Source organism: Sebastes umbrosus, chromosome 5 (genome assembly GCF_015220745.1).
Source record: "Sebastes umbrosus isolate fSebUmb1 chromosome 5, fSebUmb1.pri, whole genome shotgun sequence".
Classification (NCBI taxonomy): domain Eukaryota; kingdom Metazoa; phylum Chordata; class Actinopteri; order Perciformes; family Sebastidae; genus Sebastes; species Sebastes umbrosus.
Genome location: NC_051273.1, coordinates 11,362,418 through 11,381,593, shown reverse-complemented (window position 1 = coordinate 11,381,593; position 19,176 = coordinate 11,362,418). Strand labels below are relative to the sequence as shown.

Below are 19,176 nucleotides of genomic sequence, written 5' to 3'. Positions count from 1 at the left end.
CCGTGACTGAATGTTGTGTTAATGACGTCCGTGCGACCAATCAGGTGATGAACAGACAAGGATCATACCATCAAGCAGGGAAGGGTGCGGTGCGCTGACGGTCTACAGGTACAGAGCAGGACGGAGAGGAGGAGAGAAAGAGAGAGGAGTGCGGTGCGAGAATAGCAGACAAGATAGGTGACAGTCAGAAAAGCAGCAGCATGTAAAATGACGGTATTCTGGGAATTATAAGGTTTAGTATAATTATATTGAATAATTTAAGTGATATATTTGTGCACACATACTAATCATAGGTCATAAACAGCGCTAAATGTGGCTGAATTATAAAATAATAATAATAATAATAAGTTTATTTGTATAGCACTTTTCAAGCACAAAGCACAAAGTGCTTTCCAAGGCAATTCATATAACGTACAACAGAATACACTGAAACATAAATAATTAAATAAAAACAATAGGATGGAAAAAAATAAAGAAACAAGCATATACATATTCATACAGTTACATATGCACATATATATACATGAGCACACAAGCATACAAAAGACTAAAATGCATCTGATTGAAAAGCAATTTTATAAAAATGGGTTTTTAAACGGGATTTAAAAATTGTGACCGAGTCTGCTGATCTAATATCAATTGGAAGACTGTTCCAGAGTCGGGTAGCCAGTACTGCAAAAGCACGATCGCCTTTTGTTTTCAACCTTGCCTTTGGAACTGTTAAAAGTCCCAGACTTGCTGACCTGAGGGGCCTGTTTGGACGGTACCGTGTGAGGAGCTCAGTGAAATACTCCGGTGCTAGGCCATTCAGAGCTTTATATGCATTATAAAAGGCAGAAGTGGTAAAACGAAGAGCCGTTTGGGAACCGAAAGAGCCGGCTCTTCTTGGTGAGCTGAGCCAAATGATCTGGCTCACTAAAAAGAGCCGGAATTCCCATCTGTAGTAGCGCGTGAACGTCAATCAAAATACAAGCAGGAGTGTGAGCCAATGAGAATGGAGAGTGGGCGGGCCCTGATGGGTGTGAGCCAATGAGAATGGAGAATGGAGAGTGGGCGGGCCCTGATGGGTGTGAGCCAATGAGAATGGAGAATGGAGAGTGGGCGGGCCCTGTGTTGTTGTGGTTCACTTCCTGCCTTTACAGCATGAAATCAATCAACTCAAGCAGGAAAACAGAAGAAACCGAAGATCTGGCAGCAAAGTAGGTATTTTATAAACGATCTGTCTGAACTATATTTCTGTGGAGACTCTCAAGCTTTAGCTTGTCTGTAACAACAGTGTGTGAGTAAAACCAAAGAGGAAATGTGAATGTGCAAACACCCTCTGCTGCTCACAAGACTGCAGCTCATGTGATATCGATTAGAGAAACACACACTGCAGACCCTGTAACAGCTGCCAGAGATGCAGAGAAAGCTGAATTCAACATTAAAGTTATTATATATATATTTTACTTTAAGTGTCAGAACCTGAGTTGGGTTAAATAAGGATATAATCAAGCTTTGGTATATTTTGGACTGAAATGTGGTGCTTTTTTCAGAAGAGATTGAGCTACACAAGAAAGTTTTGAGTGAGCAAAAAGTGATGCATTCTCAGTTAATTGCAATCCAGTGAACAGTTTTCATTGGAACTACTTTCTGCTAAAGAATTTAGTCCCTAAGATAGTTGCTTTTGAATTGTTTTAAATGTCATTTATATGCTTTAAATTCCATTTAACCTCCATTATAACTGGTAATGTGAAGTTGTCTGAAACCCACATGTGGACTGCTGTTTCATGCATGTTTGTTTGTTTGTTTGTTTGTTTATTAAGATCCCCATTAGCTTTTGCAAAGCAGCAGCTATTCTTTCTGGGGTCCACATAGTTTACATGGTGACAATACAAAAATACACATTCACACTATTCATCATAAACTAACATAACACATCGTAATACACGTAAAAAAAAAAAACACAAAGAAAATAGAAAAGCTCCAACTGAATATATCATGATCTAACAGATAAATATCATAATTTAACATGGAATGCCCATAATACCATACATAATAAGCATGTGATGCTTAAATGTGAATTACTACACGTACAAAAAAAACACACACATTTTCTCACTTGTGGGAACAGCTAATATTCCACATGTGAAAAATTCACATTCATATTACTTCAAAAAGTTGGTTTTACATGTGAAATTACATGAGGGCGATTGACGATTACTTTTTTTTGTTATTATTGATTCATTTAGAGATAATTTTCTTGATTAATCATTTAGTCGATTAAATATGTGTGTTAAAATTTTTTGAAAAAATTAACAATTTCTCCAAGTCCACAGTGATGTCTTCAGTTTTTCTTGTTTTGTTCAACCAACAATCCAAAATCCAATGTATTTTGTAGTATTGACGATATCTGTGATGTTTTAAAAAAAAAATAAGTATTGATATTATGTTAATAATACACATATGATAATGTCGTGTAAATAATGCAGCGCCTCTTAAATCACTTTATTCAGTTATGGTTACAGACACTCTCTCCACCTCCATACACACGTATTTTGAGTGTAATTCATTTGGCAAAAAGAGACTAAACCAAGTTAAAGATGAATTTGACTGATAGCGTTGTTACTATTTTTCGTTATTTTAAAATTTTCTACAGATATCGCGATAATATAATATAATAATAATATATAATAATTGTGTAGTGAAAATCTGATATTGTGACAGCCGTACATATATGACAAAAGATAAGCAGCAAAAATCCTCACATCTGAGAAGCTGAAACCGGAGAATATTTGGCTTTTTGCTATCAAAATAGCTGCAGATTAATTGTTTCTGTCTATCGATAAATCGACTGGCAGCTCCATATTACATATTAAATGGATGTTTTCACATGCCTTGCAATCTAAATGTGAAATATCAGAAAATCACATGTGCCTATAATAACATGTGAACGTGTCTCAGGTAAGATATCAGAAAACCACGAGCCTAAATGTGATTTTTCACATGTGGAATACTGGCTGTTCCCACAAGTGAGAAAATGTGTGTGTGTTTTTTTTCTAATTATGGAAATTGAACCATTTACCTGTCTGATTACCAAAAAATTATTTCTAGTGATATCCATAAACTGTCCAGCTCTAACAAGCTTGTGTTCTTAATGATGGTAGGTGTCCTGCTAGATGAGGCCTCATCAAAAGGGTGAAGTTTATAGATTTCTCAGCCATCAAAAGAAGAGGACGCAGCAGTTAAATTTCCACCCTGGACTGAACCCTCTCTCCAAGAGGAGGACCAAACATGGTGCACGTCTACAACTGCCATCCTTTTGCCTCACAGCAGATAGTACAGGTATGTTGATACTGTCTGATACTAATCACTGCTGATCATCCAAATTCTCTTGTTTTGTGCCTGTATCAGATCTTATCTAATCTATTGATTGATTGATTGATTGATTGATTGATTGATTGATTGATTGTGTCTCAGGTGGAGCAGGAGCCTGGACTGGTCTGCTGTGGAGGTGGAGCCCTGTTCGTGGTGGCTACTGGAGGATGCAAGGTTACTTTTAAAATAATAATATTTGTATTAATAATAATAATAATAATAATAATAATAATAACATTATTTATATACAATTTTCAAAAACAAGTTACAAAGTGCAGACAAATTAACAGGTAGTAATAAATGAAAATAGAGTTGATATAGGAAAAATGACAAGCAAGTTATGAAGTACTAAAACACAGTAACAAGTAGAATAATAAGTAAGTAATAAGAATAACCAATTAAGAGAAAGCAAGGTAACACTTCATTTTACAGGTCCGCAAATTCCATGATAATTAGGTGATAATTAGCAAGTAAACTATTTGAAATTTATTTGGAATTTCTGCCAAATTACCCCAATACTTACCTCAAAATTTGTCGAAAATGACTTTATTATAAACATTATATAATAATTATAATTGAAAATATAAATTGAAAGGTTTCTGCAGGATGCTGACTATGTTGTGATGTGTTGAACTGTACCAAGGTGGAGGCCTACAGTGTGGAGCAGGAGGGCTGCCCTTTCATCTGTCGCTTTGCCACCATGGGCACTGTGAAGAGCATCCAGCACAGCAAGATGGGTAAAAAAAAAACATCACCTCTCTTCCTTTGTTAGCCTCTGTCTGTCTCTGCAACAGCAACTACACAAATGTTGATGTTCACCTGTAGCTGTGTTTACTTGTTGGTCGCTTTATATGTATGTGAGCAAGGCAGCCGGCAGCAGTAGTGTTTACACTGTGAGCTGGAGAGGAAAAAGACATTTTAACATCCTTGTTCTACTTCCCCTCCTTACATCCAGGAGATTACCTGGTGACTATTGAAGAAAAGAACAACGCCACCTACCTGAGAGCCTACACCAACTGGCGCTACCAGGTACTCACTGACCAGCGAAGCTTTTTCATTTTATATCACAGTGCTATGAAACGTAAGGACACACACCATTCTTTTTTTTCTTTCTGTCTTTGATATGACGTGATATGCATATAATATAAACATTGAGCATCTTTTATTTAACATAAATATAAGCTAGAAAACAATTTCTCTCTCAGGTTCTCCATTGTGGCATTAAAGGTACAATGTGTAGGATTTGGCGGCATCTAGTGGTGCGGTTGCAGATTGCAACCAACTGAGTACCCCTTCGCTCACTCCTGCGGTAACGTAAGCCGCCGAGTTCTAAAACATGGTAACGCCGTTCACCTCGTTCTCAGGCCGTCCTTACCATAATAACACTACTTTAGGAGCAACAGATGTCGGACGGGGCTGGCGGCACCGCGGTTTTTCACTCTGTGGCTACCGCAGTTTCACAAGTGTGTCAGAGAACCACGGTGGCCTTCAGGTAACTTAGAAACTGTAGAAACATGGCGGACTCCGTGAAGAGGACCCGCTCCCTATATAGATATGAAGGGCTCATTCTAAGCTAACGAAAACACAACGATTCTTAGTTTCAGGTGATTATACACTAATGAAAACATAGTTATTAATATTATATTCAATTTCTGCTGATAGATTCCCGGAAATGTTACACACTGCTCCTTTAACATTAAACCTGGTTTGAATTGGTCCTGGTCCACTTATATGTGTGTGAAAATATACCAAAGATAAATGAGATTTTTTTGTATGCTCAGCAGTCTTCTGGAAGATCATCTATGATTGTCCGTCTGTCTTTCATCCGTATATCTACCGCAATATTAACTTGTTGTTTTGTGTTTTCCACTCAGGCGGAGGGGAAGGCCCGTGTCGGGGTGCGTTTGTTGGGCCACCTGCTGCGTGGGGCGTCTGTGCGGGGCGGAGTGCAGATGGAGATCATCGAGATCCCTCTGTCAGAGCGTCCCGTCGCCGTGGCGTGTTGCTCGGTAACAGGAGACCTTCTGGTCGGCTGCGAGAACACTCTGGTCCTGTTTGCTTTGAGGAGACCGAACCAGCAGAGCCTGGTAAGAGTCAAGCTGCTAATCTGTTAGAGTTTACCTCCTCTGTTGACCTTATTTAGATTATCTTAATTTAAAGACTGACTTTTTTACTTCCTTAATACGGTGTAATTCCTGAAACAAGTTGTTGGAGTGAGTCATAACACAGTGAGGGATCATTCTAAAGTGTAAACTAATGTAGTATTAGTTAAAGAGACATATAAAGTCATGGTTACCTACTCTGAACAGCATAAGTGAACTATTATTGATACAGTAAATGTTGCAGTGACTTAATGTTTCTTTCTCTTTAAACAAAACAGCAGAATCAGAGTCAGCAGATCCTTCAGAGCACCTGGCCGAACTCTGAGCAGAGCACCAGTCAGAGTCAAGGTAAGTCAAGGAAAGTGTGTGTTTTAAAAAGCATATACTTTATGACTAGTGGTGAAGGAGGCGAGGGGCTGTGTTGACAGAAAAAAACATCCACTTTGCCTTCTCTTCCCTGGTTTCCTGCTCCGTCTGATCTGTCCTCTTTTTGTTTTCAGGTCAGACCTCAAGTTCAAACCAGAATTTCCTGGATTTTGAACGCTCAGTTATCTTGCATCTCCCAAAAATCAAGCCTAAACAGGTAATATTTCATGTTTTCTTTTTTACTCTTCAGATCTTTTTATTGTATGTTTTTCATATTTTATCAGCGAAACAGTCATACCAGTAAATAACGCCCATACTAACTGGTCTGGTTGAGTATGTACATAATAATAATAAAAAGTATAAGCCATAATAACTGTAAGCAAAACTATTTTGCTGAGTTGTTATACACAATTATTCGAACCCATACTATCTTTGCTTTACGTTTGTATCAGATACTGTTATATGAATACATGCAAAAATATCAGTCTTATATCCACAGTGTGTTTTCCGTTCACATTTGTTTTGAATAAACTGAAATATCTTAATGATCAGCAGTTATAATATATATAAAAAAATATATAGTTTTTGATAATTTCATGTTTGCTTTTGTTTAGGTATTTCCAAAGGTCTAACTATTAGAATTGACAGTCTGTGGCCTCCTCTGCCCCCTAGGTGGCGCTGTGTGGAGGATATGTGGCAGTGCAGGCGGAGCTGGAGTTGCTGGTTCTGAAACTGGATGCATCCTCTGAACCTCAAACCCAGGAGGAATCATCGGACACAAAGAAAAGTCAGTGTTTGTTGCCCTCTTTAAAGATGCTAAATTTGATATCCAGAGCATTAATATAGCAGCAAACAACCATTGTCTATGTAAAGATATAGCGGAGTAATGTCTACCTGAGCAGAGAATGAAGTCGCTCTCCCTCTGTGTGTGTTGTAATCCGCGTTTCTCCACGCTTTGTTGACATAGACGGGCCGGCCACACGCGCTTTTTAGTGCATGTTTGTGCATGCAAATGTATTTTGAGAGCTGTTGAGAGATGCTCCCAATCCTGTATTTAGCACCGTTAATGATAGATGCCATGTCTGCATGTTTTTGGTTACGTTTAGGTTACAGACTGTAAAAATGCAGTTCAACTTTTGTAATGAAAAATATTGACATATTCATAGTTTCTGGATGTTTCAATGGGGAAGAAGAAGTCATTTTAAGAACGTCAAATGACGTTAAGCTTTAGTGCGGCGAACCACACGACGGAGTCTTTTGTGATGCGTGTGTCTGTGTATTTGTGTGTGTGTGTGTGTGCAGCAGATCATCTAGAAGACCAGGCTGATTTCCTGGTACTTTCGAGACACCAGGAGTTGCTCGGCGATCGAGCTAAAGACTGTGACATCCCCGTCAGTATAGAAAAGACCGGTCTGGAGGACAGTACAGGACAATACACACTGTCATATGTTCTCTTCAGGTGTGTACGTTTATTTCTGAGGATACGTTTGACTTTTAGATCTTCACAGTGAGCGTATTTTTTTGCCACGGTGAGGTGTATTTAACTTGCGTCTCTTCTCTCTTGCAGGCGTTTTACTCCAGACTTCTTCCAGGGCTGTCAGGTGGAGGAGACTAAGCTCCACTCCCTACAGCTCTACCCGCTGTTCACCAGTCAGTACAGCAATACAGTATGAGATGCATATAATGGGTGTCAGTGTAAAAGCAGCATATGTTGTCTCAGGAATTGGGATTACTACTCAACTTCTTCTCTGTATGTCAGAACAATATCAATAGGGTAGTAAACAGAAAGCTTTGATCAAACCATTAATATATTCGGATATTCGGATAGAAAGACATAACAACTAACCGTAATATCTCTAAAAATACATTTATAATCAAACTGATACGTGTACTATTACACAGAGTTGGGACGGTTATGGAAAGTTAAAGCTACATCTCCTCTCTCGTACATTTCCCAAGCCTCCGGCTGAGTGACTACTTCACTCAGAGCAGCTGTCAATCACAGCTGTCAATCATGACGTCTCTCCTCCTTTTTATAGCATCAAATAACTAATTAAAACCATACTTAGCAGAAATAAATAAACACTTGAACATACATCAGCATGATAAGAACTACCTAAAATGACAGTAAACATATTTGGAATAATTTATATGACTTTTTAGTTTGGTCCATGTATCCGCTAACATGAAGGAGGTGGGATTTATGACCTATACTGCAGCCAGCCACCAGGGGGAGATCCAGATGTTTTGGCTTAATTTTTGGGGAGCTGTCATGTCATCTATCTTTAGATACAGTCTATGATAAAATCACACAATTCTAGGATATTCATGAAACATTGGGCTTGATTTGTAAATCACAATCCATGGACAGCTAAGCCCCAGAAGAGCAGTTGAGCTTCATCAGTGAATGTTATTGGAAATTAAATTAATTCATTTTCTTAAACGGGATTTAAAGGTTTTAGGACTCCATAACAGACAAAATAACTGTGTACATGAATTGGTAACCACAACATTGTTTACACAACTCCATGCGGTTGAAAATCTTCTAAGTAGACCGTTTTTTTGTCAAACATTGTTTCTGCTTTTGTCTTTCTCTCTCCAGATAACCAGTCAGTGTCTCCGGAAGATCCAGAGTGCATATTCTGCTTCTTCTCTCTCCCCTCCGCCGGCTACCTGTACAGCCTGAAGGGTGGCGTCGAGCTCCTCTCGGCCTATCAGTATCCAGAAAAGGTCCTGAAGGCAGTGCTAACGGACCACCTGTTGCACGTCATAACAAAGTACGTCTGCAGTTCATCTTCACTGAATCACAGCTTGTAAACGCATCTCCCTCCATCTGGGATTTATGACCTATACTGCAGCCAGCCACCAGGGGGCGATCCAGATGTCCAGTCTATGATTTGAACTAACATCGAGTCTTTTGAAAATGAAACTGAATGATTCATCTCCATTCAAAGATATCAAGTTTTTAAGCCTCACTACTAGACTAAATGTTTACTACTGGAGTCTGAAGATTTCTGTTTGGCAGTTGTGTATCTTAATTTCTGTGTGTGCCTGGTAGGAGTGCATTGCAGTGTTTCACAGTGCGCTGTGCAGCTGTAGCAGCCAGGATTGAAGACCCCTACATCGATACCACCATGAAGGTATGAGTCTGACCTTAAAGCCTTTGCTTTGTTGCCTCTTGATTAATTGACTGTATGGTTCAGTCTCACCACTCTTTACTCTGTGTTTGTGTGTGTGTGTGTGTGTGTGTGTGTGTGTGTGCGTGTGTGTGTGTGTGTGTGTGTGTTTGAAGGCCTGTCCACCCACCAGCCTGGAGGTGTGTGCGCTCAGGATGCAGCTGTTTATTGGTCTGCGCTCAGTGTGTGTCTACGGCCGTCATGTTATCCTGCTCTCCACCGCCGACTCAGAGACACCAGAGGAACCTGAACGCACCCCACAACGCAGGGGCCTGTAAGTCATACACACACACACACACACACACACGACTCTGATAGTGTATAGATCATACACCTTTCAGTTTTAAAAGCTTCATCGGCTATGTCATCAGATACCTCCCCGCTTGTACCAGGATACTTGTGTGACTTGTGTGTGTATGTTGTTATTTTAGCGAGTTGAAAGAACACGCCTTGCTGACTGGTATATTCCTGGCGGTGGGAATCGATCCCGCCACCACGCCGGCTCTGGAGAGCCTTCTATCACGCCCCTTCCTGTAAGACAAACCCGACCCCCCACCACAGTCTCAGTTGTCACTTCTAGACCAAGCTGCCCCACCAGAAAACCCTTGAAATACTAACCTTAGCAGATGATTGTTAACCGATTCCTCATATCAGCCCTTATGTAAAAGTGAAACCTTGATGGTTTTGATTATATTTTACCTTTTAAAGGTGCAGTGCTTACTATATATACTTAACAATATATTCCATTTCTGCCATTAGATCCCCGTAAATGCTACACACTGATCTGTTTTTTCTGTCAGCTTTCATTGAAGCACTTTATTTGTGTTTTTTATATTCCCAGCTACAGCCTAACAAAAATTAGCTTGAACTGGAACATCAGTGTTAAACGATTTTCCTAATTCATGACAAAAGCCTTGTGAAGAAAGGAGGACCATAGACTCTTTTTTTAGGGGTATAAAGTTACTACTTCATTTACAAAAGGAGGGAAGTAAAGGTATTAGGTAATAGGCCCCTGCGAGCTGCCTTGTATTAACATAAATAATCAATTATTAATTAAGGTCAATTAAATAAGAAATTCAAGCATTTTCATCATTTCAGATCTAAATTCTATAAGTATGAAGTTCATCATGGATTTACATCGGTGCCACTAATGCACATGACCTTTTGATATAAAGTATATGAAGAATGACAAACCATATTAAACATTTGACGTGGATATTGAAAATCCACAACCTGCTGAGAATTTTTTTTACTTTTTGATTATATTTGACAGCAGACATTTTTTCCATTGGATAAAACAATAAAGTATCCATGTTCTACAAATGCTTGGAACATTTTTTCCTGTATCAAGTTTCTCCGTATGTCGATATACTAAAACCATAGAACAGCCAGTGAATTCAGCCTGTAGTTAATTAATAAACTGAATATCTGTGTGCCTTTGCAGCTTGGTCTTAAAGTGACAACACTTCCTGTTTTAGTTCCTAAACCAATCCAACCGTAACCTACCTAACTGCCCCAGTGTGTGACTTTTTGCTCACAAACTAATTATCTTTGGACTGAAATAAGAAGCTCTGTTGTGGATTTTACTCAGCTAACCTAATAATCCAGCCTCACGGGACAGGTTCCTGGTTTCTTGTTAACGATGCATGCAGACACGTGTTAATTTTTTTAGATATACCGTATATATTTTTATAAAAATGAAAATTAGTAATGCATTCGTTTTATAATTGCATTTACTATTTAGATGATGTCACCTTCTCCAAATATGGCTACTGCCCATAATTGCACGTACGCAGCAGTAGTATATTAGCGTTTGTTTATATATATATATATATATATATATATATATTCATGTCATCTGTGACCTCCTCACCAGACAATTCTGGACACCCACACTGCCAAATATAGGCAAAAGTATTTGAAAGATAATGTAGGAACTCCTAATGGTCCCAGCAGTGGGCTACCTGTCGGTCTGAAAAGTGAAGCCAATGTGGAAGGGACTTAAACTTGCATTATTTCTCATAGCCAGCAGGGGGCGACTCCTCTGGTTGCAAAAAAGAAGTCTGATTGTATAGAAGTCTATGAGAAAATGAGCCTACTTCTCACTTGATTTATTACCCCAGTAAACATTGTAAACATGAGTTTATGGTTTCAATCGCTATTTTAAAGTCTTCTTCAATACAGCATGATGTTCATTTAGTAAAGTATGGTCCCATTTAGAGTCAAATAGACCATAAAGCATGTTGTGCTTTAAGGCTTGGCTACCTTGTGATTGACAGGTCGCTACCACGGCGTTGTCCTGTCTGGGAGTTGTCCGTGTTTTCGTCTTACAACTTTAACCCTTTCACAGTGTGATTTAAGTTAATTGTAACATTTTGGTCGCCTAAAAATGTCTTATTTAGCTCCACCCTCTCGTGACACTTCTGGTTGCAAAATACCAAGATGACGATGGCCAAAATGCCAAACTTAAGACTTCAAAATGTGTGTGCTTTGTAGATCGTAAAATATGCCTGTTTGTATTAAAAATAAAACGACGGGTCTGAGGCCGCATGTCATGATTAGTGTGACCAGCGGCCATAATAACACACACAAATAGATTCCCCATCATGGCCATGAGCCACAGGAGCCCCAGATTGACCATGTTAACCTGCTCACTAACAGTTCACTAACTGTTGTTTGTTCATGTATAACATAGTAGTGTGTTGTAGTATTAGGCAGTTGATTGTACTGTATTACAAATGTACCCAAAATCTTGTTCTTTAATGGTAGTATGATGGTGATGTAGACAGTAGTATGAAACCCTCTCTGGTTTAGTAGTTTCCAAATACATGTTCAATGTCATAAAACGAAAACAGGAAGCATTTCTCCACTTGATTCATAGAATACCTGTTATTAAAATGTGTACTATAGTGTTTATGCATTTAGTGCAGTGTATTGTCAGTATTCTGTAAAGATTCATCCAGTTACAGATAAAAAAAAAACACTGTATTGAAAACCTGTCCACAATAGGAACAAAATATGAAGGTAAAGAAACTGCAGTTGTTATTGACATTTGCAGGAGTTATATAATCCTATATCTTTAAAGGATCTTTAATTAGGAAATATTTAGGCTCAATCCCTGTTTCTAGATACACATTCACATTCACATTCACATTCACACTTGTTGGCCTTTCGTGTGAGTCCATGAATCATGGGAAATTCCAAATGAACAGTCTGCAGATTTGGAGATTAGCTAAACATCTACTCTGTGAGATAAGACATTGGGATTTAGCTCATCTCTCTGTACTTGATTATTATTCTCGTTACCCCTGTGTTTAAACTCTGACCTCAGGAGCAGGAAGTGGACAATGTCTTCTCCCAAAGAAACCAGCACAGCAGGACACGGCTGGAACGTCTACGTGGTCGACACCGTCTCCCCTCTCGCTCTTTACCAAGAGATGGTAACACAAACACACACACTTCTTTAACTGTGGAAAAAAGATCCACTTAATCTGAACGTCAGTTCTTGTAGTTGTATACTTGTGAATTTATTTTCACAGTTATTAATGATAATCATGAAAGACTAAATAAATAAAGAAGAAAATGAAAATCGTAATTATATTGGGTCGTACACCTTATCAAGTCATTCTGTCTGTAATTGATTCCTTAAAGTTTTATTTTCTTAAAAAAGTACAACTTTGATAGTGTAATGAGATTATTTCAACTTGTTTCCATTGCAAATTATTTTGTTTCAAATATTTTCCAAGATCACATTTAATTTTTTTAAATCTAGTGCGACGATCTGCTGTATTCTTTCTTTTTTAAAGATACAGACTAGGAGTTCAAAGAAACATTTTCTTACTGTTTTTTATATTTTTTAAAACTTCTTTTAATAAAGTAAAGTTTTAGGACTAGATTACAGACAGAAAAGATAGATACAAATTTTGCACTGTGAATATGTGAAGCTTATGTTTAAGAGTCTGTATGCTCACCCGTGTGTCAGGTTGAATACAGCCAGCGATACGCGGAGACCAACCCGCAGGCCCAAAGCCTTCGGCACCTCCTGAGTGAAGCTCACCTCCTCCTCCGCGCCTCCTTACTCCAAACATCAGAGCAGCAACGTAACATGGAGGGTGACCCCGCGGTGTCTCTGCAGACGGATACAGATGGACCAGCTGAGGGACAGACAGCTGCACAGACAGACAGTCAAGAACTAGAGGAGGCACTCAGGCAGAACTGTGCACAGTTGGGAGACTGTTTCAGCAGGTAACACACACACACACACACAAACAAACAAACTTGCACTAAAGGAAAAACATTTTTCTCCCATAGAACCCATTTTCATTCACATATCTTGAGGTCAGAGGTCAAGGAACCCCTTGGAAATTGGCCATGCCAGTTTTTCCTCGCCAAAATTTAGCCCAAGTTTGGAGCGTTATTTAACCCCTCCGGGTGACAAGCTAGTATGACTAGTATGATTCCTTATGTTTTCTAGTTTCATATGATGCCAGTATCTGTAACTAGCTTTAAAACTGAGCCCGCTACAACCTTAAAATCGCAAGTTGCATTAATGCGTTAAAGAAATTTGTGGCGTTATCAAATTTGTGTTAACGCGTTATTTTAGCGTTAACTTTGGCAGCCCTAATATAAATATGAGAAAAGCAGCAAATACTCACATTCAAGAAGCTGGAAAGAGAGAATGTAGGTACTGTTTCTTAATAAATGATTTATTGATGATCGATTGTTGTTTTCTGTTGATAGACTAAAATATATTTCAGCACTAATTCTAATCTTTTCTGTTCTGTAAGGGGCAACCCGAAGGACTGCCACCTGGCTTTACCGTACTACAGGATGTCTGGTCTGTCAGTCACCGAGATCATGGCCAGGAACCGCCCGCTTCGTAGCAGCCCTCACTCCTACGGCCCTGGCTTCCTGTTCTACCTGAAGCATTACCTGTTCGAAGAAACAGAGCAGATTCTCAGTCAGGTAAAGAAGAACATAAAAAAACATAAAGCTTCACATGCTGCTTTTACCGTGCAAGGCTTGTTGTGATGGGAGACTTTTACTAGTAGAGATCTGTTTTAAGGTGCTATATGGAATAAATTAGTATTACATTTCCATTGCAGCCTTGAATGAAAAAGTCAGTCTCTCCATCTGCTTCTGTGCACCCTAACGTAGACATTCACAGCCGAATTTCAATGTTAATGTCTTCATAAAGGTCGTCCCTTAGCTTACATGGAAAAGTGACTATGAGAAGGCTATGATACAACCTATAAATTGTCTGTAAAACATGTAGTTAAGTAGTTATTCAAGTGCACTGTATCATTTTTTATACTCATCAGTTTATCAGCTGTTTTACACAACAACACTTTTAACACCAGTTCTCCAAAATAAGATAATTAATACACAAGGAAACTAAAGAAAAATAATTGTCTTTCTGCAGGAGGCAGCTGATGAGGTCATTAACATTTTCAGCCAATCAGAGTCCTCACAGCTCGTCAGCGTGTGTGCCAGCCCCTCCATGATAAACATCAGTCCTGCCCAGACGCTGCAAATCTTACAACATCTGGAGGACACAGCTGGCGTGTCTGTTCCTCTGACAACCACCATGGCAACCCTGATGCTGCGTTTGGACGACCTGCCACAGTACACACAGCTGATGGAAAGACACGCTGAGGTTAGAGGGGACAGGGGGTGTAGTGTGTGTGTTTAGGAATGCTACCTAGTGAAGAAGAAACTGAAATAAGTTTCTTTAACAGTATGTGTATGTCTGTAGCATGTAACAGTCTAATAATCAAATCTAATAATACACACTTACTATATCAAAGCACATTCATATTCAGTTGCTTCTAACTAGATGAACTACCTCCTAACTTTCCTAGAAACATGTAATAGGTCTATATCAATTAATTATGTGGACAAATAATGACAGTAGATTATTTTTAAATGCAAATAGGAGCAGTTTGACACCAGTGTGGTGCTATTTGTACAGTTTATTTTGTTTGTTTGAACATGCCTAAACTTTTGTTTGCATTCAATAATTATTGAACATACTGTCGTATTTCAGAGGAAAAGCATGGTACAACTGGACAACCACCACTGGACACACCTTGTTTACACCTCAACATAATATTCCATACTAAAATATTAACTTTTAATTTTTGCCGATGTTGTAGTAGTTGACTCCTACAGGACGCAATAAATAATTTAGCCTAACTTAAGGTCCGTAACTGTTTATGAAACAATCCCAATTTAATACTGATGCCTCTGTATGACCTACACATGTAAACGAGACCATCAGCGAGAAGATTGGCTATTTCTTTCTAGTTATTCTAATCAGAAACAAGCCAACGCAGAGCAGACTGTCAGACCCTGCTGCAGTAAAATGCGAAGTTTTTTAAAAGGGACTCTGTTGCTCAGAAACACTCCTGCTTTTGTCCACAGGAAACGCCAAAATCAACACAAAATGAAAGTTCCTCATAGTAGCTTTAAGTCAGGATGTGCTGTACACTGGCAGGAAACTGTAGAGATACACAGGAAGTGACACTGTTGTCTTGCTCCTAATGAACGGAAATGAGAAATACAATGTTGCTTGCAGATCGCAGTGGATTGAGAAACGTGTGGAATGGTAGAAACTGTTTTTGTCTGATATCATCAATATGACCCAATATCGAGTGCCAATATTGTGCTATGTTATAAAGCTTTAAGACACTGTACATTTGCTGATTTTAAGCCTTGATGTTGCGAGGTCTCCTTAACATAAACTCTTGATCGTAAAGGGACAATCTGGCTAAGTAGTTATACAACATACAGTATACGAGTCATTCCTGCAATGTAGTCAAGGGCAAATGGATCAATAATTTGGAACATGAGAAACCAGAGGACTGTCTGTTTGTGTCCAGATGCTGCTGGTGTACGGGTTCATCGAGGAGCCGAGGCTGTTGCTGCATGGCGGAGTCGGAGGCCAGCACACACACATCCGTCCCACAGCGTTGACTCGCCAAATGGCAAAGTCCCAACCAGGACTTCTGGTGGCTGGCATGGTGGCTTTACATGAAAACAACAAAGTCCAGCTGGAACAGGCAGATCACATATTCAAGGTGTGTGTGCGTGTGTGTCATTAGCAGCTAGAGGTGAAATCTTACTGATTTGTCTCATCGGTTACAAGCTTACAAGATGATGTTTGTCCATTTTGATAGACAAATGGTGGGAGAATGGCAATAAAAACATATATGTGTGTTTGCTTCTAGGAGCTGGGCTGTGAGAATTGCTTACAGGTGGACTTCTGGGAGGCGATGCTCATGGCCTCCTCACAGGACGCTGTCATCCAGGAACTTCTGTTCCGACTGGCATCTGTCTACATCGACCGACTGTCAAACACAAACTCGGACACACACGCCAACGAACCACAAACTCCTTCAAGACGCAGGCCACTGAAGAGCGCTGACGATCTGGTACGGTAGCTATAAATGACTGCCGTTAGCTATTCAAGATTCCAATGTCACCTTTTATTTTCTGTTGAACACCACCTTAATCTACTGTAAAAAAAACATCATTGTGTATAAAGCGTGATGTTCAGAAATCAGTTCATATGAACATCCCTCTCATGCACTAAGACACCTGCATGTCTGTGTGTGTTTCAGATAAACTCGTGCTCCCATTACGGTGCTCTGTACCCGTGGCTCACTGTTCTCAATCCAGCTCACACTACCAGCTCCCAACACCAGGAGGCGCTATACAAACTGCAGGTAAACAAAAGTAAAAAAGTCTGCTTCTATATGTCAAAAATTAAGTTAAAGCAGTATGTATCTCAAAGTTCAAAGTATCTTTATTGTGGTCGTGTCTAGAAGGTAACCCACAAGTTGCGAAAATGTGTGAAAACTCTCTCTATCCTAATCTAAGAGAGTTTCGCAATTTGTGGGTTACCTTCTAGACATGACCCTTTATTGTCCCTTACAGGGAAATTTGTTTGCAGCCAGGTTACATGCAAAACACACAAAACCCTAAACACTGATGGACAGCAACGTCAAACAACAGGACATAATTTACAGAGTGGTTCAGTAGGAACTTCTGAAGTACAAGTAAACAATCTTAAGTAATCTGTGCAAATGACCAATCTACAATCTGTCTCCAGTCTCTCCTGTGTGGTCCGTCCCTGTCTGTGGGCTCCGTCGTGCCTCTGATGGAGCGTCTTTCAGAGGAAACCTTATGGGGCTTCAGCCTGCACCTCCTCTGCACCACCAGAAGGGGGCAGTACGACACCAGCATTGAAAAGCTGCTGGACCGATGTCCTCAGGCCATCATAGCCTACGCCAACCACCAGTTACAAGACCAACACATGGTTTGTACTGACTCTGTTTAACGTCTGTATGTTCAGTATATTTTTAAGTTTACACCAGGGGATCTGTCTTGTCTAATCTCTGCAGGTGTTATGGTGGAAGAAGCTACTCCCAGAGCTCTGTAACAGGACGAGAGCTGCCGCAGACAACAGCATCCTATTGGCTGCCCTCAAAGGTAGAACCTTCTCCCAGAATACCATCAGTCTGTAGAAAGTAACCCAGCACTTTGTTTAGAGTTTAAGGCCACTTGACAGAGTTTTGTCATAGAACATCTAATATTTACCCACAAATTGCGAAAACTTGCAAAAAGCTCTCACAAGACTCGCTGTCCGATGACCTATCCTAACATTAACCATTCGAGGTCAATGCCTAACCTTAACCATCTCGCGAGAGTTTAGCTATTTGCATCTTACCTTCTAGCCACGATCCCCAAAAGTGAAGCCAAAACATCTCGATCGCCCCCTGGTGGCTGGCTGCGGTATAAGTCATAAGTCCCGCCTCCTCCATGTGAATGGCTGGGACACGGGCCAAACTAAAAAAGTCAAAGCAAACGTCAAATAATTTTTCCTAAAGATGGTTTCTGTCTGTTGATGTGGCCGATTTCAATGCCAACAGAGACGCTGGTTGTGGTTGCCATGGAGACGAGCCCAACAGATTTCTTGGAACTGATACCTGACGACGGCACCGCTTCCTACTTCCTGCCTCACCTGTTGACGTGCAGCCAGAGACACCTGCTGGCCTAACATAAACACACACACACACACACACTGGCTCTCTAATCTCTATGCTATGATCAGCACTTTGTTTGTCCTCAGACAATCATGTACAGATTTATGCATGTTTATGATGGCACAAATACTTTACCAACTTTTGAGTATTAAGCTGTTAAATTGAACATTTAATCAGTTACTCTGGTGATGTATCCTCTGTGTTTTTCGCTGACCGAGTAGATATAGAAAACAATAGTATATGCGGGATACACAGGAACAGACGACAGTATATACTTTAGAGCAGGTCATGCTGAGCAGATATGAATCTTAAAAACTGTTTTTAGGTGTCCCTGCAGGTTCATGTTACTGGAAGCTACACATAGACTGTATATAAGAGGTGGATGCAGTCACCATGACGTCACCCGTTGGTTTGTGGACTGCCGTTCTGAAGCCTCGAGTTCAGCATTTTAGCCGACGCCATCTTGGTTTTTGTCTGTCGTCATCATGGTTTGCTGCAACCAGAATTAACACGAGAGGGTGGAGCTAAGTACAACTGAAGGCTGAATAAGATGCTTTCAGGCGACCAAAATTAACTTTCATGAACTGAAAACACACTGTGAAAGGGTTAAAGTTGTGAGACCAAAACAACTCCCAGACCGGACAATAATAAACCGTGGTAGCAACCTGTCAATCACATGGTAGCCTCGCCCTAAAACATACCCTGATTTAAGGTCTATTTGACTCTAAATGGGACCATAATTTACTAAATGAACATCATGCTGTATTGAAGAAGACTTGAAACTAGCGATTGAGACCATAAACTCATGTTTACAATGTTTACTGAGGTAATAAATGTGAGAAGTAGGGTCATTTTCTCATAGACTTCTATACAATCAGACTTCTTTTAGCAACCAGATGAGTCGCCCCCTGCTGGCTATTAGAAAGAATACAGGTTTAAGGCACTTCCTCATTGGCTTCACTTTTCAGACCCGCAGGCTGCCCTCTGGAGTTAGTCCAGTACAGTCCGGCCTATATACCCAATATGCTTTTTTCTTGGATTTTTAGTTAGTTGTTTGTACGTCTTTGCATTTCTGACTTTTGTTTTCCTTCGTTTGTTTGTCATATTGCAATGCATTGTCATCTTTGT

The 19,176-nt window shown here is 39.8% G+C and overlaps 1 protein-coding gene across 5 annotated transcripts; it reads left to right on the top strand.

The window, feature by feature from the left end:
* The first annotated feature begins 1,071 nt into the window (after positions 1 to 1,071).
* hps3 (HPS3 biogenesis of lysosomal organelles complex 2 subunit 1) lies at positions 1,072 to 18,226 on the top strand. 5 transcript variants are annotated; one of them, XM_037770868.1, is made up of 25 exons: positions 1,072 to 1,199; positions 3,147 to 3,324; positions 3,460 to 3,531; positions 4,001 to 4,094; positions 4,313 to 4,386; positions 5,232 to 5,444; positions 5,741 to 5,807; positions 5,960 to 6,042; positions 6,498 to 6,612; positions 7,128 to 7,284; positions 7,393 to 7,475; positions 8,428 to 8,602; positions 8,884 to 8,965; positions 9,118 to 9,275; positions 9,433 to 9,534; positions 12,333 to 12,441; positions 12,984 to 13,246; positions 13,789 to 13,966; positions 14,424 to 14,657; positions 15,883 to 16,080; positions 16,231 to 16,434; positions 16,624 to 16,728; positions 17,115 to 17,321; positions 17,407 to 17,494; positions 17,935 to 18,226. In XM_037770868.1, exons 2-25 carry the CDS (start codon positions 3,274 to 3,276, stop codon positions 18,060 to 18,062), a joined length of 3,240 nt encoding a protein of 1,079 aa, XP_037626796.1. In that variant the 5' UTR covers positions 1,072 to 1,199; positions 3,147 to 3,273; the 3' UTR covers positions 18,063 to 18,226. The 5 variants fall into 5 exon arrangements, with proteins under 5 accessions (XP_037626796.1, XP_037626794.1, XP_037626798.1 ...); XM_037770866.1 differs by having other exon boundaries at positions 5,738 to 5,807; XM_037770867.1 differs by having other exon boundaries at positions 1,145 to 1,203; positions 5,738 to 5,807.
* The last annotated feature ends 950 nt before the right edge of the window (positions 18,227 to 19,176 follow it).